Source organism: Danio aesculapii, chromosome 1 (genome assembly GCF_903798145.1).
Source record: "Danio aesculapii chromosome 1, fDanAes4.1, whole genome shotgun sequence".
NCBI lineage: Eukaryota > Metazoa > Chordata > Actinopteri > Cypriniformes > Danionidae > Danio > Danio aesculapii.
In genome coordinates, this window is record NC_079435.1 from 41,442,476 (window position 1) to 41,464,416 (window position 21,941).

A 21,941-nucleotide genomic window follows, 5' to 3' on the forward strand; every position below is an offset into this window, starting at 1 on the left:
TATGTTTTCATTGAAGTTGTTCACAATACTGATCCATCCACAGAGTTTGTAATGTAGTCAAATGTTTACAAATACAAGAGCACCCGTTTAAAGCTCATTTCTGGTTAATGATGTCAAATTTTACCCGTATTTTGGAATGGATGTGTGAATGGTCGTTTCCGAAAAAAAAAATCTGTAATGTCTTGCCTGTGTGAACAGCACTTTTTTGAATTTACTGGTAAAGAAATTTTCCGGTAATTTTCCGGATATTTACCGGTATCACTGTGTGAAAGGGGCTTATGATTGTACTTGGAAAGTTGTGAACTTTGTATTGGAACAGTACTTCGGTGATGGTTGATGATGAGAATACAAAAACAAAAGTACAGACAAGGACAGAGATTTTTTTTATAAAGTTATATTGCCAACTGCTGGTTTAGTATAAAGTAGGGGTGTCCAAACTCGGTCCAGGAGGGCCGGTATCCTGCATAGTGTAGCTCCAACTTTCTTCAACACACCTCCCTGGATGTTTCTAGTATACCTAGAAAGAGCTTGATTTGCTGGTTCAGGTGTAATTAATTGATTTTGGAACAAACATATGCAGGACACCAGCCCTCCAGGACTGAGTTTGGACACCCCTGGTTAATCAAGCATTTTTATTAAGTTTACTGTTATGTAAACCTACCCAAAATGAATAAATATTAAAACGGCCTGCCATAGAGTGAGAGTGAGACTGTGTGTGTGTGTGTGTGTGTGTGTGAGAGAGAGAGAGAGAGAGAGAGAGCGCGCAACTGAAGACGCACAGTCAGTTGTGGATCAGTCTTACTAATGCACGGACACGCGCACACACACAGGCAGACAGTATGGGACACTCGTGGTTTCTACGTACAGTTCTACTTCTCTTCGCCACATCTGGAGGTAAGAACACACAAATTCACCTGTAGTTCATATATGACTAATTATTTATCAGCTATATTGTATTTGGCTCCCCTGTCATTATGTATAATAAATTATGAGCAGATGATTAGGCTAATATCTAGAGGATGAGCCAACTGTTTTGACGACAGATGCAGATGATGACCGTTGAGAGTTATAATGTTTGTCCATCTGTTAATTTACGCTCGACAATATGTCCACTAATAAAATTATTTATTTAAATTTAATTAATTAGTCAATATATTATTAAATACTATTTGCCATAATCAGGAATATATTAATTTGACTTATCATTATGTCTAATTAACTCATACATCGCTCGTATCTCATCTGTTAACTATATGTCAATAATTAATTAGCGTGTAATTAGAGTCGCATAAGTCAATTGAATCCAGCACAGAACTAACGGCTAATTTAATAAACACGTCAACACAATGACCACAATAAACAGTGAAATACCAGCACAACATATTCTTAACTAACGGCCTTTTTGTTTACTTGTTTAACGTTATCTGATGGATTATAGCAAGCAACAGACGAAGGTAGCCTACCTTCCGCGGACAGGTGTTTTCAATTGGCCTACGTGTTTTTACCTAGCCTGCCAGTGTCATGAGGAGTTATTTTCATTGTTTGTATTTTATCGCATTTGTGTTGGTTTAGGTATACGTTACCTGTTAAAAATAGGCTAATCACAAAGCCACTTGACCTTAATTATTCTCCATTTTACCTCAACTTTACCTCAACTTTCACTCCAGGTATGTCATCTGATCTGACGGTGTTACAATTTCATTTCAGAAGACAAAAGACAACCTTTATCAACACTATCAGAAAATTGATGACGCTTTTTTTGTTAATGTAAGCTACGTTAAATAAATCTTCAAAAAGCGGATTATTTGTTATAAATTCTGCTGACTTTTGTCTTTGTTGTTGCCTTGGTCCCACTTGTGTGTGTGTGCGTGTGTGTGAGAGTGAGAGAGATACAGCGCGAGTGATGAATGTTTTAATCCAGCGGGAAACGGCAAATTTATCCTTAGAAATTTGCCAGCCTTAGTCACTAATTACCCCGTACAAACTTCATCTCGATGCATCATGGTGAGGTAACAGATTAGTCATTGTGGATAATAGGAGAATAGCCCTAATTGTTTGAAATAGCTGTTTGAAATCGTTGTAAAAATTATCTTTGAAGGTCATTTCACCACATAAATTAAATCGTTTTTTAAATTTTTTTATAGACAATTATGGAATAAATTAAAAGACTACTTGAAAGTTCAGTTTTTCTGGTTTTACTGGGTTTGTTATGAGTTTGATTATAATGGTTATTTTTTAAAATATTTGTTTAAATATATAAAAATTTGAAACGCTCTTCTAAAAATGTACCGTGTACAATATAGCCTACTGTAAAATATATTTCTGTAATTACCTGCTCTAATTTGATTTATTCAAATAAGTGGTATGAAATGATAGCCATAACAGTAAGAAAGTGAGAGGAAAGTAAAATGCTGTTTCCTTTCATTTTAAGATGCAATGCCATAGTTTTGCTCAATTTTTATTTTTTTCTTGTACTTGTTTACATGGTGTGGGATTAAGAAGTTATTATTTTATTAAGTTTGTCCAAATTAAGATGTTCAACTGCATGTTTTTAGAGGGTTTTATCTATGATAAAACCCTTCTCACCTTCCTGACTGTCAACAAAGTGATGCATTAACTGATAGCATGTGCTGTGTTGTTGATTAGCCCGACTTTGTATGCATGGTAAACTTATTTGTGTTTGTTTGTGTTTCAGGATGGTCTAAACCGGTTATCACTCCTGATGCCCCCCATCTGGTGATTCTTAAAGGTGAACAACTGCATCTCCGCTGTCACGATGATGCAGATGTGAACGCAGGCAGAGTGCGATGGCTTCGGGATAAAGGTCGGAGAATTGAAGGAGAGCTAAAGGATGATGAAGCCAGTGTCATTCTACTCAACATCACACAAACACAGCATATGGGCAATTACACCTGCGAGAATACGGAAACTGAAGAGAAGAGCTCCATCTACATTTATGTGAAAGGTGAGTTTGAATCAGCCTGGAAATTAATTAATGTGTAAAAAATGATACCAGAAATGTTTTTTAAAGATCACCCCAAAATTCAGATCTGAACATGTTGCATTAGATTTCTTTTGACGTGTTGTCTGGAGCACTGAGCATTACAATCACCTTTCAGTTTTTCTGTTCCAATAATAATGCAATGAATGACAAAAAAAAGAATCAAAGGCATTTAGATTAGTCACAACACAAAGCTTTGTTCAGTGACTGAATTCTAAACTTCTCTTATGATGATGCAGATGCTGTATATTGATTTGGTACTTTCAGTGATTATAACGAGAGATTTTGTGAAAGTAAATAACCTATAGGCTTAAGTCATGCATTGCTTGTCTGTGTAGCCAAAATGAGACAAACAAAACCTTAATCTCATAATACAAATTTTTTTCCACAAAATAATTGCACTTTTTTATTTTTAAATGAAAAAAAAAGATTTTTTAAAAACTTTTTAAGATTTTTTTGTTTTATGCAGATTTCATATTAATAAACTGTATTTTTTAGCTACATTATAAAGCATTTATTTATATAAAATATAGAAATATACATTTTTTTCTCTATTTTTTAAGTATTTACAAGTACATTCCGCTGAATGGAAGCTAATTGATTAGGGTCAAATTGCTAAAATACAAAAAAAAACCCTAAAATAATAAATAAATAAAATAAGCAATAAAAATACATATATAATAACACTTGAATAACACTAGAAACATGTAAATATATAATATAACATGTATGCAAAGCTGTGTATCAGTCATTCCTATACATTATTATGTTGAAACAATCCTTTAAGGGATATTAAACAGTTTGCTTTCCTAGTAATGGGTTGCAGCTGGAAGGGCATCCACTGCGTAAGACATATGCTGGAATAGTTGGCGATTCATTCCGCTGTGGCGACCTCTAAAATAGAGACTAAGCTGAAGGAAAATAAATGAATAAACAGTTTGCTGGTATGAGTTCATATATTGTATTTCAACTAATTGAAGTAATACATTTCACAAGGTAATTATAAAAAATAGACCTAGAGTTAGGGAAACTATTGAAAACACCCCAGAAAAGTTGACAATGTTTACACAGTTTTCTTTAATTTGAGTGGTTTGTTTGTCCTTTGACCTCAATTCCCACATACACTTTATTCATAAAAGAGTTTTAGTACTTGAATAGGTCTTTTGTTAAAGCACAAATGCAATCCTTAAGCTGTGTACTCAAACCACACCTCAGTGTAAATTTGGTTTAATGTCTTTTATATTATGCTATTGTTAACTGTCGCTGAATGATATAGGTATTTAAACAGTTAAATGTACACCTCTTGCACAACTCTTGTTTTCTTACTAATTCCTAATGTCCTGCAAATGTCTATCGAAAGCATATGTTCTCTCTATATTTGCATTTTTTAGTTTTCTACATAAAATGTCTCCTTGTTTACTTTCTCTGGTAGATCTGGGCAGTGCATTTGTTCGGCGCATGGTGAATGACCTTCAAGTGAGAAAAGGAGAAGAAATCACTCTTCCTTGTTTAGTAACAGACCCAGCTGTCAGTCACCTGTCTCTGCAGACCTGTAATGGCTCTGCCCTACCAGCTGCTCTCACCTTCATCACGTACCCTCAGGGAGGAATCACCATCAGAAATGTTTCCAAAGCCTTTGAGGGCTGCTACTTCTGTGCAGGACAACTGGATCAAAAACCTGTCAAATCCAGAGAGTACAACTTGGTTGTGCGGCTAGGTGAGTGAGTGGTAGAGCAGTGGCTCTTAAAGGCATAGTTCACAAAAAAACGAAAGAAATATATTTAGCATTTATTCACTTGAGTTGTGCAGGGGAGAAAAACATTATTATAAATGTTTAAATATAAATATAGTGTGTGGACAAATAATTAAGTAATGTCTTTATTTGTGTTACACAGATAAAGAGAAGCGTTTACATTTATTTAGTCATTTAGCAGATGCTTTTGTCCAAAGCGACTTATAATTGAGGAGGCATTGAGAGATTTGGCAAGATGAGAACTAGACTTTTTAGAGAAGAGAAGCAAACAGACTGTTTAAAGTGTGACGATGAAATAATTACATATAAACAAAGATTTAAAGAAGTCTATAATGCATTGATTAAACTGAATTTATGAAGGATCATCTGACACTGAAGACCCAAGTTATGACTGCTGAAATTTAGCTTTGCCATCACAAGTACAGATTCCGTTTCAAAACAGAAAATCATTTCAAATTGTAATTATATTTCACAATACTGTATTTTAATCAAGATATGTAGCTTTGGTGTGTTTCATCTTAATTATTTCAGATTATATCCAGTAGTTTTATAATTGTAATATAAAAACCAATTGGTATGATATATATTTATTCACATTTATTAAAGTCTACTGATATTAACTGAACTAATTAAAAAAAATATATATTTTTTTTTAAAGTCGTCTGATAATTATAGAATCAAAAACAAATCACAAAATGTATAAAAGTTAACAGACTTTATAGTAATAATACCTGATAATAAAAAATAATGATAATACCTGAATCTATAAAAATGACCCTGTTTATAAACCTTTAAAAATCGTGCATGAATGGTATAATGTTAATTAATTGTTAACAGTTGTTTTTTTTTCTTTGAAGTAAATGTTAACATCTGTTAAAATAACTAATTCAGAACAGTACAATAATAAAAAATAATAAAGGGGCAGCACGGTGGCTCAGTGGTTAGCACTGTTGCCTCACAGCAAGAAGGTCGCTGGTTCGAGTCTGGACCAGTTAGCATTTCTGTGTGGAGTTTGCATGTTCTCCCTGTGTTCATGTGGGTTTCCTCCGGGTGTTCCGGCAGTCAAAAGACATGCACTACAGGTGAATTAGGTAAATAAAAATTGGCTGTAGTGTGTGTGAATGGGTGTATGGGTGTTGCTCAATACTGGGTTGTGGCTGGAAGGGCATCCGCTGCATAAAACATGCTGGAATAGTTGGCAGTTCATTCCGCTGTGGCAACCTCAGATAAATAAGGGAAGGAAAATGAATGAATGAAAAAACAATAAAAACATGCACATTTTATGATGCTTCTTATTTTGTTACATTTATTTTAAACTTTCATTTTGCAAGGTGTATTCAAACTTATTTCCCAATTGAATACAGTATATCTCAATATTTCTAAAAAATACTTTTGTGTTTTGTTTTAGTACACGTTTTTTCTCTCTAAAACAGCACCAGAATCAGTGCCAGCAATCAGCCTCTCCAGAAATGAAAATGTGATCCTGATCCAAGACCAGGAGTTTAAGCTCACCTGCAGTGGTGTCAACATCAACCATGATTTCCACCTGAGATGGACAATCCCTTCTGAAGCGGTTAGACGCACACACCTGTTGCATAATCTCAGGTCGTTTTCTTGTAAGCACTCTACTTAACCTGGACTGTTATTCTCAATAATGATATAGACAGCACTGGAAAGCCATAAATCAAACATCCAGCCTGGATCTGGAGAATATCAGCGATCAATAACATTGTGGATCCAATCTGTGAAGATGAACGACACGGGACCCTATCGCTGTAATGCCAGGAATGAGAAGGGGGTCTCCATGGCTGCTGTCAATCTGGAGGTTTACGGTGAGAAATGTGACATAAAGCTTCAAACAGAAAATTTTTGTTATTATGCTTAATTTTTTTGTTTTTATATTATTATATATTATTTTTATATATTATTAATATATTTGTTAATATATTTATTTATTATTGACTTTAACTTGAGCAAAAAGACTAAAACAGATTGCTTGAAGGAAAACTAACATAATCAATTTGAGCAAATGATTAAAATTAACGTTGAAAGTCCAGCATTTCATTTGAAAGATTCATTAATGTTGATTAATTTTCACCTTGCTAAACCACAGTTTTCAGCAAAAGCCACATTCCTTGCAAACGACAGGAAATCTGTGTGTGTGTGTGTGGCAGAGCGTGGTTTCATTAACCTCACAGATGGAGAGGACAGGGTGGTGGAGGTGCGAGAGGGAGAAAGTCTGACCCTCAGTGTAGAAATAACTTCATACCCCAAACCCAACGACGTCTACTGGACTTATAACAACCAGGAGCTCCAAAACACATCCGAGCACGTCATTACACTGCACAACCAACAATACAGGTACACACAAATTATGGATTCAATATATTTATGTTGTGGTTTATTATTATTAGTTTCAAATTTCAATTGAAATGTAAAAATGGTTTCACAATCCTCAATATAAACCTGATATAGAAATGCACCTAAATGATTTTTGAGGGATTTTAATTTTCTTTATTTAAATTTAGCTATTTTAATTTTAGCGATTTTTAACCATTTGGTGACTAATTTTTAAAAATGATTAGTCATACATTTAATTGTTACTCTAATTTATTTTAATAGTCAAAATATATATTTATAGTATAGGATTACATTAGACTGATTGTTATTTAGTAGATTACAAGTTCAAAGCAGAACAGAAAGTGGATTGTAACTAATGGCAAATGGCAATAAAAGGTAGAAATATGTAATTAATATAAATAACAGGAAGTACTATAGAAACATTGTAACGTTGAAGTAAAGACAAGTTATAATACAGTACAGTTTTTTTATTAAATTGTAAAAATTAAATTAAAATGCATGCTGTTTAAAATACTAGGAACAGTTTCATTTATACAGATTTACACTTTAAGGTGAGGTTAAACTTTCTATTGTTTTGCCACAGTGGAATGAACCACCTGTTAATAACCTGATTTCTAATATTAACATTTTTAATAGACCTTATGCATTGTTGTTTTATTGGAATGTTTCAGGTACATCAGTGAACTGAGGCTGGTTCGAGTTCATGGATCAGAAGGAGGGATCTACACTTTCTCAGCCAATCATAAATACGAGTCTGTCAATCAGTCATTCGCTGTTCATGTTATATGTGAGTTTAAAAGATTTGCAAGATTTTACTTGTAATACATTCTTTTTACTTTGTTTTTCTCTTTTAAAACTTTTTTATTAACACAGTAAACCTCTCATTTAGGTAAACCAGTGATAGTTTCCCAGGAAGGGCCAGTTGATGGACAGGTGCGGTGTGTTGCTTCAGGTTATCCTGTCCCCAAAATATCTTGGTATTACTGCGAGCCACCACATACTCGGTATGAGTCACAGACAGACTAATATAAGCCACTCACACTTACGTTATGTAGGAAGAGTAAACAAATCGTTGTGACTGCAGTCTCACAAAGACAGGAAACAGGAAAGTGTTTAGTTTTTATAAGGCAAGACACTACACTACCTGACAAAAGTCTTGTCGATGCAAGTTGTAAGAGCAACAAATAATAACTTGACGTCTGTTGATTATTTGGAAAAGTGCCAGAAGGTAGATTTTTCAGATTAATCATCTGTTGAACTGCATCCCAATCATCACAAATACTGCAGAAGACGTAGTGCAAGCCGCATGGACCCAAGATTCTACAGAAATCAGTCAAGTTTGGTGAAGGAAAAATCATGGTTTGGGGTTAAATTCAGTATGAGGGCATGCGAGAGATCTGCACAGTGGATGCTAACATCAACAGCCTGAGGCATCAAGCCATTTGTGCTGCCAATTACATTACAAACCACAGGAGAGGGCAAATTCTTCAGCAGGATAACGCTCCTTCTCATACTTCAGTCTCCACATCAAAGTTCCTGAAAGCCAAGAAGGTCAAGGTTCTCCAGGATTGATCAGCCCAGTCACCAGACATGACCATTATTGAGCATGTCTGGGGTAAGATAAAGGCATTGAAGATGAATCCAAAGAATCTTGATGGGAGTCCTGCAAGAACGTTTTCTTTTCCATTCCAGATGACTTTATTAATACGTTATTTGAGTGATTGCAGAGATGTATGGATGCAGTCGTCCAACCTCATGGTAGACACTATACTAACACAATATTAATTATTTTTCAACTGCACCATGACTTCTATACTGTGCATTATTTCTGTTTAGTGACAAGACTTTTGTCTAAGCAAAGTCAGACCGTTACTGTCCTAATTAAATAACTAAAAATCAAGGAATTATCATATTTTATTTTGGTAAAATAAGTGTAATCTAGAGGCCTTTGCCTTTCATATGATCCACTTCTGATACCAAATGATCAACTAGAAGTCAAGTTATTCCTAAAACTGGGATAGGTGACAAGACTTAGTCAGGTAGTGTAAAGGCAAAAACATAATTTAGTTTTTCTCATGCACCTCTGTCTTTTGCGAATGATGCAGAAAGATCTTTTTTGCTTTTCAAGGAAAACATTCAAAATAAATGTGTGTCTGTAGATTTCAGTGAAATACATAATTTAAAAGCCGTTTTAATGAGCCATAAATCAAAGATTTTACAGAGGAATTTGTTCAAACATAATTTGACTGAGTATATACACAGCATTTTATTCTACATAAAATACATTTTTTTTTTTGAGCTGTTAGAAATTTTTTTTTATATCCAGTAATAAAAATAGATTTTACCCTATTATATAAAAAATTATGTTTGTCATATTCTGTGAGCTCTAAATATAATTTTTATACTCTGACAGATGCTCCCACCTGTTGAATGCAACGCAAGCAGATGAGGAGTTTGCTGTGATTACAGTGTCGGGGTCAGAGTTTGGACGAAGTGAGGTGGAGAGTCGACTTAATATCAGCAAAGGGAAATTTCACACTCTTGAGTGTGTGGCAACCGCTCAAGGGGAACAGGCCTACACCCTCTTTTCAATTAGCGGTAAGTTTCTTAAATCTACTCTGGCTTATCTAAATGCAGACTCCTATTGTTTTTATAAAGTGAATCACAAATATAGAAGTTCAGTCTCAGGGCTCCAAATGAAAAATATTACACAGATTAAACTCAAAGCCTAATGCTGCTTTTGGATAGCTGCTGTTTACAAGTTCAGCAGTCACAGTTAATGTGTAATGTGTGTTCAAATGATTTTAGTAGGAACATGGATGCAATTTCTTTTTTTTTCTTCTTTTTTCTACTTGCTGTTAATACAGAAAGCTTTTATACTCTAATGCAACAAAATGAAAGGGAATGGATTTGCATTAGGGCTGTAATAAGGACTTTTTCTTTATCTTTTTTACTTTGACTCTAATCATGCTGAATGTAGTTTATTTCACACAAAAGATGGCATAGTACAAAATATGGAATCCCCTAGGATTTCTGAAGGAAGCTGATACAAATCTTTTATTACCTTTATTAATATACCATTGTTTTGATACCTTATATATATATAATATAAAAGATATATAAATATAAATAATTTTGTATTTTTGTATTCTTTAGTACATGTTAAAAGTTACAAAAAAGCTGCTCCAATTTTTGGTAAATTTGTAATACATTTTACTAAGAAAGGTTTTTTTTTTTGCCAGTCATTGCTCTTAGAGAGATTTAGACAGAAAGGGAAGTTAAAAATAGAGAGGGGAACGGGATCAGATAAGGTACACAAGCCCACAAGGCTGTCGATGCCCACTTTGTAAGAAAGATTTGATGGATTATGGTTTGTTCATGAAAATGTTTGTACACACAAATTTGTATGCACACATGCTTAGTGAATGAGATCCAATCCATCAAAACTACCCGAATGAGCAATATTTTTTATAATACATGATATTTTTAAAGGAATTAATTATTTAATTAATGATGCATTAATTAAAAGTGTCAGTAAAACAGACTTAATTAAAACCAACCAAACAAACAAACAAACAGAAGTGTACCATCAATATAACAGTATGTATGCTTAAATTATACAGTCAAAATGTACAATTAAGCTTTATTATACCAAACCTAAGGTGCATTTTAACTTCAAGGATGTCTCCAAATGGAGGTCTGATTGAGACAACTTACTTCAGCTTATTAGCTCATTCTTAGCATATATACCTAGACACCAAAATAGCTGAGACTAGACACTTATGTCATTCAGTGTTATTGAGAGCAGTAGTTTAGACATAAACCTGTTGACACCCAAGAGCACACACACACACACACACAACGACACACACAGCTGGTAATGGATAATCCTTCAGCATTCTCAGACACACACTGAGCTTGTTGACAGATACGAGGGATTATTATTTTGTGCAGCGTGTGCACATTAGGATTTGATATTGACGCTAAGCTCTTAAAATCCCTTGAACAACTGATTTAAAACACTCACACACAGTTCTAGCCTTATTAATATGACACTGATTTATGAGGTATTAAACTCTAACTGTTATAAACACTGATGTGGTGTTTATATAATGGAGATCAAAATTAGAGAAAAATTTCTGCACAATTGCTTGGTCTTTTTTCAGAAATATTGTAATATATAGTCTTTAAAATGTGAATTTTAGTAATGGCTATACCATGCTTATAGAACAAAAACCCTTTATTTTGTTTAACAGACAATGATCAAAACTAGAGAACAGCAATGATTGTTGCTTGAAGAAATGCTTGTTTCTGAAGGGGCTTCTGATAAGCATTTGCATTTATAACATTTGTATCTGGATAACTCCTGCTGCAGAAAACATCCCTCCGACACGTCCACTGACTTTTTATACACACTTTGGGTTATTTTTGTTTTAAAATGGTATTTTAGATATGAAGAATTATCTAGACTGGCATCTCTGTCCACTCTGCACAGCCTAAAACACAGGATACATGACTATTTTGCATCATTGGGGATGCACATATTTTGACAGCATCTGTCCTTTCAGTCGACAACTTGTGTAATGGTCATATGTGAGAAGCTTGATGAATTATGAAACATTACACAACAGTCCAGAAGACCAGTCAGAAAGCAATTGCACCTCCATATTCAACACAAACACCAGTGTTTCCAAATAAAAACAGGGTCTTGGCTTTTTTTAAATGCTCAGTTCTTGTTTGTTGAAGTTGCTGGATAAGGGGCCGTTCACACAGAATATGGTTTTCCTTTCCAATGTTCTACTTTTCTATTGTTTTTCAATGTAAACATGTGCTGGATGGACGTGTTTGACTCTTACGCTTGCGTCTCGCGTCTTTCAAAGCGTTGCCCATGTGAAGGCTGTGTTTTTAGGCAGTGTGTCAAGTTGAAAGATCTTCAACTTTCACACACATTTCAATACATTACTATGAGGTACAAAATCAGTGGACCAATCAAAAAAACTTGGAGGGGGCAACCATTGCAAGCTTCTGTTTATAGTAGAAAGTTGGCATGACAACTGTATTATTTGCAGTTATATCATGGCAGATGAGGCACTCATTGTGGCTGTATCCAGATATTCTTACTTATAAGATGTATCTTCAAGTTATCGTAACATATTCTTTTCTTATTTCTAATGGGACCGTTATTGCGTCACGTTCATCATGTGGAACTGTCAAGCATTTTTAAATTTCGGGAGTTTTCTGGGAGACAGAACAAAACGGACTCCTGGGAAAAACGGGAGTATTGGCAGGTATGCCTTAGTGTGGACACCAGGCATAACTTTAACAAAATGCATTTGTTTTAGTAAGAAATTGCACCAATGTAAACGGCACCTCAACGTTTTTCCAATTTTCCGATTGAACCATAATCTATTTTCTTTAAAACTTGATTTCATTATTAAAGTGAACTTCGAAACAGTTTTCCGTCCTCAAAACCTGTTCCTCAGCAAAGTTTAGTCTTGTTTTTTTATTCTTTCCGCATGTGAGAAGTTTAGTCACTGCAGAATGGCTTTCTGTCCAAATTAATTTAAACATCGAGAAACTGTAAGTCAGAACAGATCTTGACCACTGTTGAGCAATCCCTGCTGCAGTGTTGAACTGATTACCTGTTTAGATTCTCTACATTATTCTGTCCTCTTTTGCATTTGTATTTCATAGATGACCAGTGTTTTTGGGGTACTTTAATGAGTTAGTGACTGTTACTGTAAGTGTAAAAATGGAAAAATCTACAGCAAAAAAGAATGAGTGAATTAGGTCAATTTTCATCAAGCGGCTGGCTGTAGTATTGGTAAACCAGGCAAGCATAATGGAGTCATGTGGGTGTAATGTTCATTACGCCAGTGTTTGTTCCATCTCACATTATATATAACATGTTTTTGTCAAGAGTTTTTTTCGCAAATTAAGGGAATTTCATTTTGAATTTGCTATTTCCATCACTTATTTCTCATGCAATACTTCAAAACACGCATTAACACAGGGTAATGGAAACCTAGCTAACATACTTTAAGTTTGATGTTTTTAATGCTGTGCTTCAGAATACACACTGTAAAAAAAAAAATCTTGCTGAACTTTTCAAATGAACTTTTCTAGTCTTCTCAACTTAGATCAATCAAACTAACTAAAAATATTAAGTTAAATCTTTGTATAACTTAAAGTCCACGTGAACCAAAAGCTGCGACCGTTTTTTTTTTCCGTATTATGACAATTCCTAGAGAAACAGAATATTAAATGAGTAAACAGTGGGCGTGGCTTGTTTTTTCTACTGCGAGCTGAATGGATGTGGTAAAGTATGCATTTCATTCAGAAAGAGGGGGAAAAGGGAGGGAGAGTTATTACAACCTAACAGACTCGTCCTCCTTCTGTTTGTTGTCAAAACTGACAGTTGGAGAAGCGTGGTTAAGTATGTTAGCCATGCCCAATTCCTAAGAGATACATAATCTGACAATTTAACTGAAAAAACACAAACAGGAAGTGCATTTTCATATTTCAATTAAACATTAGGATTTTTTTTCTTAATGCCATGCAAAGATGAATTGTTCACCACAAAACTAGCAATATGAGCTAACAAAATCATATAGTTCGTTTTGATTTCATTAGGACTTTAAACAATTTGAAACCTGAAAAACTTCTTAAAATAAGTTAAAGCAACATAAAAAATATTTGTTGTCTAGACTTTATCTCATTACATTTTTTACAGTGAGTGTAACTATGGCTGTTTTTGTCAGTAGAACTTCAAATAGGACTAAGCAGTGACCTTGAAATTTAGGAACTTGTAGGTTTTGCCTACTGTTGACCTGTGTATTGTAACCCCCATAAAATAATGAATGGGTGTAGATAAAACAGATTAGACAGATAAAACAGATTAGACAGATAAAATAATAAATAAATATATCATTATTAATGTGTTAAAGTGTTGATGCTAAAATAAGTATCAAAATAAAATGTATAAAGAATGTTAAAACATGTATATGTGAGTTATAATTCTCTGATTGGGTGTCAGGCTGTCAGTAGTCTTAAGTCAGCAAATGAGAGTGCTTGATGCTCATCTCCGCCCCCTTGTGGTTGCGGATATTACTAAAACATCGGAAGAGACACACAGCGTGACAGAAAAGAAAACCGAGTGATTATAAAGTAAATATAGCGAAAATACACTAGTTAAAACTTTTAAAACCAATATAATGTTAAAAATATAAGTCTAAAGCACGAGGATGGCGAGGGATGGAGTAGATATATGCTGATTTGAGCGTGATGGATGCATTTTGACTCGCTCATAGACATCACTGTGGTCAAGTGTACCTGATAGGAATTAAGAAAAAAAAAGAATACATTGGAAGAACAGGCCAGGTTTTTTTTGTTGCTGGATTTTGGAATTCTTGCGATTCTCGGTTGATGGCGAGCCTCCCAAGTGCAGTTTCAGTGGACCTACAGGAAAGGACTGATTTCTAGGGAAAAGGGACACTTGCTTTTTCTACTATTTCTCTTTACTCAAGTAAGAGGATTTGATCCTTAAGACTGTTCTTTTTTTTTCCAAGAGGAGGACATTTTGTGAGTACTCAAAAGACAGTTGAAAGTAAATAATTAATTTATTTTATTTTGATCTTCCTGGATTTGAAACTTGATAAATGTGGAAACATTTTATTTGGTTACATGTAACAAAACAATTTGGAAATTGTTGATTTATTTGAACTCTCATCTATGTTGATTTAATTGTGAATTTAACAAAATTTTACAACATCATATAAAGGGTGCACCCGGGGTATATTTTTACTTAGTGTTTATTCTATTGTTATTTCTTTTGTGTGTGTATATAATACAGAACAACGTTGTGCAACATATCTTTTTGGCCTCTGTGAGTTACTCAGCATCACCACTACCTCCTTTCCCGTTCTTAGTAATCTTCTGATTTTAATAATTTAGTCCTTTAAGGTTTAATACCCGTTACAAAGTGGCGAGCCAGCCAGGAGGTGGCGCTGTTGCTGAGTATTAATTACATTCTAAGCCATTATTTTTGCCTACGTTGACCAGTAAAAGTTGACAATGGATATAATAGAGGCAGAAGGTATTAAAATTCCGAATTCAGTGATCATTAGCGGTTTAACACAAGACAAAAGTGATGATGAGCTGTTTGATTTTCTAAAACAATATGGTTCTTTTGCCAAAACAGTTTTTATTAGTGACAAGGATTCTGAGTTTTATCAAAGTGTTATTCTTGAATATACCAGTGGCCAAGCTTTGCATTCTCTAGAGCCACAGCTACCTTATACTCACCAGCTATCCAGTGACCCAAGTGTTATTTACCATGTGAGAGCATTATCTAGTGTGTTTACACAGTATAAGGGAACCAGTGTCACAAAGTCATACCTGGAGGGACTGAAAGAAGTAGCAAAATTGAGTGGGACTGATTTTGAGATTGTCTTGAGCCAGATGCTGTCGCAAATAAGTGCTGAGCTCACTCCAACGTCCGCTGACACTGAGGCTGATGACGAGGATCTGGATGAACAGCATACTCAGGTATGTCCTGAAGAGAGTTTTACCCCAGCCCCTGTCAAAATTAGCCAACCAGATGACTCACTGTCACAACATACCTCTGCTAAACCAAGTGAGCCCCCCCTCTTAACCTCCTCAAAGGTGTTAAATCCACCTGAGGTTCAAAAACTCGTAATTGAACATGTGGTGAGATCTGGGGAAGTGGCTACTCAAGGACTTATGCAGCAGAGGCTTAGGGTATTTTCAGGAAAATGTCCCAGACCCGGAAGTGAGGTCGATTACGACACTTGGCGCTCCAGTGTAGAGCTAATGCTGAAAGATTCCACCTTATCTGATTTGAACGTATCCAGGAAAATAGTAGACAGTCTTTTACCACCCGCAGCAGATGTTATAAAACATCTTAGCTCTGAAGCTCCATCATCAGCTTACCTTCAGTTGCTGGATTCTGCTTTTGGAGTTGTTGAGGATGGAGATGAACTCCTTGCAAAGTTCATGAATACTCTGCAGGACGCTGGTGAAAAGCCATCTACTTACTTGTACAGATTGCAGACAGCTTTGAGAGTGACAATAAAAAGAGGTGGTGTCTCACCTGAAGAAGCAGATCGGCATCTTCTCAAGCAGTTCTGTAGAGGCTGCTGGGATAATGATCTAATTACTGACCTGCAGCTAGAGCGAAGGCGTAATGATCCTCCTTCATTTGGGCAGCTTCTACTTATGCTACGCACTGAAGAAGACAAACACACCGCAAAAGTCACTCGTATGAAGCAGCATCTTGGGTCTTCTAAACCAAGAGCAGTAATGCACTCGCAAAGGACGTGGGTTTCTTCTGAGGTGGAGCAAGGAGAAGTTTCAAACATGGTATCACTTGCAGCTGAAACTAAGGAGATCAAGAGACAGATAGCAAAACTACAAAGTCAGTTGGCTAGCCTTGTTCCTGCGCATAAAACCCAGAAGAAAGCTTCACAGCAAGCAGTAGTAAATAAACTGGACAAAAAGAAGTCAGATACTGCTAACCAGTTAACTAGGGCTCCAGTTAGCCAAAGACAAAAGGACAGGCCTAGACCATGGTACTGCTTCACCTGTGGTGAGGATTGTCATATTGCGTCCTCATGCACTTCTGAGCCAAACCCCACACTTGTTAATGCCAAGCGTAAACTTTTGAGAGAAAAACAGCTACTATGGGACTCTCAGAACGCCAACTCCAACCCTTATTTAAACTAGAATCAGTCCTTGTTGTGGGACAGACAGGGGCTGAGTTGGAATCACAATGTCCCAATACTAATCATGTTTTTGAAAAAAGTCAGGTTTCTAAAGTGCAAAGCACTAGCTTGCCAAAGGGGTTAATAGGTGCTATGAGCATTGCTGAAGTTACTATAGCCAATGAAAAATGCAGCTGTTTATTGGATACAGGCTCTCAAGTGACAACAGTTCCAAAGTCCTTCTATGAACAGCATCTCTCAGGATACCCAATTAAGTCCATTGATGATATCCTGGAAGTAGAAGGCGCAAATGGTCTATCTGTTCCTTACGAAGGATACATAGAAATGGGAATTACCTTTCCAGAAGAATTACTAGGAGTGAGCATTGAAATACCTACAGTAGCCTTAGTAGTTCCTGATGTAAAAGCTCACAATCAGTCTATGGTTCTTATAGGGACAAACACCTTGGATGTTCTCTATAAGAAGTATTTAAGTGCTGATCCCCCAAAATTTCAACCTGGTTCATACGGTTACAAAGTGGTACTTAAAACTCTTGAAATAAGATGGAGACAAAACACAAGTGGTGTTCTTGGCCATGTACGATTGAGAAGTCGAGCACCCAAAGTTTTAATGGCTGGTCAGACTGTAGTGGTGGGAGGTTCAGTTACAAATCCATGCAGAATAGATCAGACTATACTTGTGGAGCACTCACCTGATTCGTCTCTACCCGGAGGGGTGTTTGTCAAGCGGTGTCTCCTTAATCAGCCTAAGAATCAGATAAATAGCCTACCAGTTGTGCTTACCAATGAGACAAATCATAACATTACTATCCCACCCAGATGTGTGATCGCTGAGCTCCATGCTGTGGATTCTTTACAGCCTCTTTCAAAAACTTCCAATAGGAATGGAGAGGGTGATTTCACTCTGAACTTCGGTGATTCCCCCTTACCTCAGGTATGGAAGGAGCGCATTTCTAAAAAACTCAGAGAAATACCTGAAGTGTTCAGTCATCATGACCTAGATTTTGGCCACACCCAGAAAGTGAAGCATAGCATTAAATTGCACGATGAAACTCCCTTTAAACAGAGGGCACGACCTATTCATCCACAAGATATTGAGGCAGTTCGTAGGCATCTACAAGATCTTCTTGCAAGTGGAGTCATCCGGGAATCAGAGTCACCTTTCTCTTCTCCAATTGTGGTGGTGAGGAAGAAGAATGGGGATGTACGTCTATGTATAGATTATCGCAAGCTAAATGTTCAAACAGTGAGAGATGCCTATGCGTTGCCGAATCTTGAGGAAACATTCTCTGCTCTGACAGGATCTAAATGGTTCTCTGTCCTCGATTTAAAATCTGGGTACTACCAGATAGAAGTGGATGAGGCAGACAAACCCAAAACCGCCTTTGTCTGTCCACTGGGATTTTGGGAGTTTAATCGCATGCCACAGGGTGTGACGAATGCCCCAAGTACATTCCAAAGATTAATGGAAAAATGTATGGGGGACATTAATCTGAAGGAGGTACTTGTTTTCTTGGACGACTTAATAGTTTTCTCAGACACATTGGAAGAACATGAGACTCGACTATTAAATGTCCTGTTTCGTCTAAAGGAATACGGTCTGAAACTCTCCTTGGAAAAATGTAAGTTTTTCCAGACTTCAGTCCGCTATTTGGGACATATCGTGTCAGAGCATGGAGTGGAGACTGACCCTGAGAAGGTTCAAGCTTTAAAAACCTGGCCTGTACCTAAAAACCTAAAAGAACTTAGGTCTTTCTTAGGTTTTGGGGGATATTATCGTCGTTTCATCAAGGACTACTCTAAAATAGTGAAGCCACTTAATGATCTGACCTCAGGATATCCTCCGCTAAGAAAGGGTGCCAAGAAGTGTAACAAAGGAAGCCAGTACCATAACCCAAAAGAGTCATTTGGTGATCGATGGACGCCTTCTTGTGAAGAAGCATTTCGAACTATTATAGAAAAACTCACTTCTGCACCTATTCTGGGATTTGCTGACCCCAAACTCCCTTATTTTCTCCACACTGATGCAAGTACAAAAGGACTAGGGGCAGCACTTTATCAAGAACAGGATGGGCAGATGCGTGCAATAGCATTCGCAAGCAGAGGGTTGTCTCACAGTGAGTCTAGATATCCTGCTCACAAACTTGAATTCCTTGCCCTAAAATGGGCAGTGACTGAAAAGTTTAATGACTACTTATACGGTAACCAGTTCACCGTTATTACAGATAGCAACCCTTTGACTTATATCCTCACTACAGCAAAATTGGATGCTACAAGTTATCGATGGCTGTCAGCTCTTTCCACCTTCTCTTTCAAATTGCAGTACAGAGCTGGCAAGCAGAATGTAGATGCGGACAGTCTCTCAAGGAGACCCCAGGAAACCATTCCTGAGACTGCTTGGTCCAGTAAAGAGCAGGAAAGAATCCATCAATTTGTACAACACCATCACCATGATGCTGCAGACGTTGTTAGTGCCCCAAATGATGTAGTCCATGCTATTTGCGAAAAGCACCTTATCAACCAGGACACAGCTTCTGGGGTTGCACTGGTGGGATCACTTGCACTCCGTCCTGATGCTGTACCTGATGAGTATGGAGAGGATTGTAATTTAGATGGATTACCTGTTATGCCTTACCTACCACATGAGATTGGTGAAAAGCAGAGAGCAGACTCAGTCCTTCGAGAAGTCATTTTCCACTTGGAGTTGGGGGAGAAACCTTCTCCTACAGTGCGAAAAGAGATTCCAACTTTTCCTCTTTTTCTAAAGGAGTGGAATCGTCTTGAGTTGCGAGATGGAATACTCTATAGAAGAAGGCAGGAAAATAATTCACTCACTTACCAACTAGTACTCCCTGAGGATTTAAGACCCTTGGTGATGAGCAGTTTACATGATGACATGGGTCACCTAGGGATTGAGAGGACTGTAGATCTGATTCGATCTCGTTTCTACTGGCCAAAAATGGCTGCAGATGTGGAACGAAAAGTAAAGGAGTGTAGTCGCTGTGTGCGTAGGAAGGCACAACCCCAAAAAGCAGCTCCTCTGGTCAATTTTCATGCCACTAGGCCATTACAGCTGGTGTGTATGGATTTCCTTTCATTGGAACCTGACAGGAGTAATACCAAAGACATCTTGGTTATTACGGACTTTTTTACCAAGTATGCAGTGGCTTATCCTACACCTAATCAGAAGGCTAAAACAGTAGCAAAGTGTCTTTGGGAGAACTTTGTCACACACTATGGGTTTCCTGAACGCTTGCATAGTGACCAGGGCCCTGATTTTGAGTCACATGTCATCAGAGAGCTCTGTGAAGTGTCAGGCATAAAGAAAAGCCGAACAACTCCCTATCACCCGCAGGGAAACCCGGTTGAACGCTTCAATAGGACCCTGCTGGGCATGTTGGGTACTTTGGAGGAAAAAGATAAAGCCCATTGGAAAGACTTTGTCAAGCCACTTGTCCATGCGTACAATTGTACGAAGCATGAAGTCACTGGGTTTACTCCTTATGAATTGATGTTTGGCAGACAGCCAAGATTGCCTGTTGACCTTGCTTTTGGTCTGCCTCATCATGGGAAATCAGATGTTATTCCTCATTCAGAGTATGTGAAACAGCTGAAATCACACTTGAAGGAAAGCTATTTGCTTGCTTCACAAGGTATGATGAAAACTGCTGAAAAGAACAAAACCAGGTTTGACAAATCTGTCACTCATTCTTCTTTGGAGGTCGGGGATCGTGTCTTGGTGCGAAATGTCAGACTGCGTGGTAAGCACAAGTTAGCGGACAAGTGGGAATCTGAGGTGTATGTGGTGGTAAAGAAGGCTGGCGACTTACCTGTCTACACAGTTCATCCTGAAAGCAGTGAAAGTCCCCTTCGTACCCTTCACAGGGACCTCCTCCTTCCTTGTGGTTACCTGCCATTGTCAAACATTTCAAACCCCTCCCCACCCAAAATGTCAAGACCTAGAACAAGGCAGAATCCAGGTTTCCAACAACCTGAAGAGGATTGTCCTTTCCTTAGTCCAGAAGATGAGGATTATCAGTGGTATGGTGATAACCATCAAAATGTGGAACCATTGCAGTTTTCTACAGTGTATGATGTTCCCCAACCAGTAAGAGGAAAGAGTGTGTCCTTAGCTGATGAATCAGCTGGTCAAAACCTCGGACAAGATGGAACTCAATGCAAGGAAGGAACTCAAAAAGATAACCTACCTGTAACTCCTCCAGTTGACAACTTACCTGATGATCTTCCAGCCAATGATCCTCCAGTTTATAATGTACCTGTACACTCTTCAGTTGACAACCCATCTGATGATGTTCTGGAAGTCTGTGAAACAACTGAGACACCTGGAAAAGACCAACCTGAAACTGATAACAATAAAGACTTACCAATTCAGAGAGAGAGTAAAGTTGAAGAGGCAAATGATTCAGAAAACTCTGTTTCTTGTGAAAGAGAAGAACAACAATCAGAACAAGAAATACCTCCACTAAGACGTTCTGCAAGGGAGAGAGACAAACCTGAGAGACTTACCTACTTCCAGCTTGGAAATCCTCTGTCTCATGTTGTTCAGTCTCTGTTCCAAGGATTAAGCACTGCTCTTGTTAACTCTCTCAATAGTGTTGAAGATCTGGGTGATCCTCCTATAACTTCTGACATTCCAGCAAACATAGTGACTATCCAACCGCTCAGAGCATGCAAAGGGACTTGCATTGTTTCAAGAGGGGAAGGTGTAACCCCCATAAAATAATGAATGGGTGTAGATAAAACAGATTAGACAGATAAAACAGATTAGACAGATAAAATAATAAATAAATATATCATTATTAATGTGTTAAAGTGTTGATGCTAAAATAAGTATCAAAATAAAATGTATAAAGAATGTTAAAACATGTATATGTGAGTTATAATTCTCTGATTGGGTGTCAGGCTGTCAGTAGTCTTAAGTCAGCAAATGAGAGTGCTTGATGCTCATCTCCGCCCCCTTGTGGTTGCGGATATTACTAAAACATCGGAAGAGACACACAGCGTGACAGAAAAGAAAACCGAGTGATTATAAAGTAAATATAGCGAAAATACACTAGTTAAAA

At 36.9% G+C, this 21,941-nt stretch overlaps 1 protein-coding gene across 1 annotated transcript in view; it reads left to right on the plus strand.

Moving 5' to 3' along the window:
• The first annotated feature begins 796 nt into the window (after positions 1 to 796).
• The window catches only part of kitb (KIT proto-oncogene, receptor tyrosine kinase b), a 34,495-nt gene continuing 13,350 nt past the window's right edge, over positions 797 to 21,941 (plus strand). Inside the window, exons 1-9 of the mRNA XM_056460571.1 lie at positions 797 to 894; positions 2,696 to 2,965; positions 4,434 to 4,718; positions 6,188 to 6,327; positions 6,418 to 6,586; positions 6,929 to 7,115; positions 7,787 to 7,902; positions 8,005 to 8,119; positions 9,529 to 9,713. Of these exons, the coding sequence (XP_056316546.1) occupies positions 840 to 894; positions 2,696 to 2,965; positions 4,434 to 4,718; positions 6,188 to 6,327; positions 6,418 to 6,586; positions 6,929 to 7,115; positions 7,787 to 7,902; positions 8,005 to 8,119; positions 9,529 to 9,713 (1,522 nt within the window). The 5' untranslated portion in view covers positions 797 to 839. The remainder of the gene's footprint in view (positions 895 to 2,695; positions 2,966 to 4,433; positions 4,719 to 6,187; positions 6,328 to 6,417; positions 6,587 to 6,928; positions 7,116 to 7,786; positions 7,903 to 8,004; positions 8,120 to 9,528; positions 9,714 to 21,941) is intronic.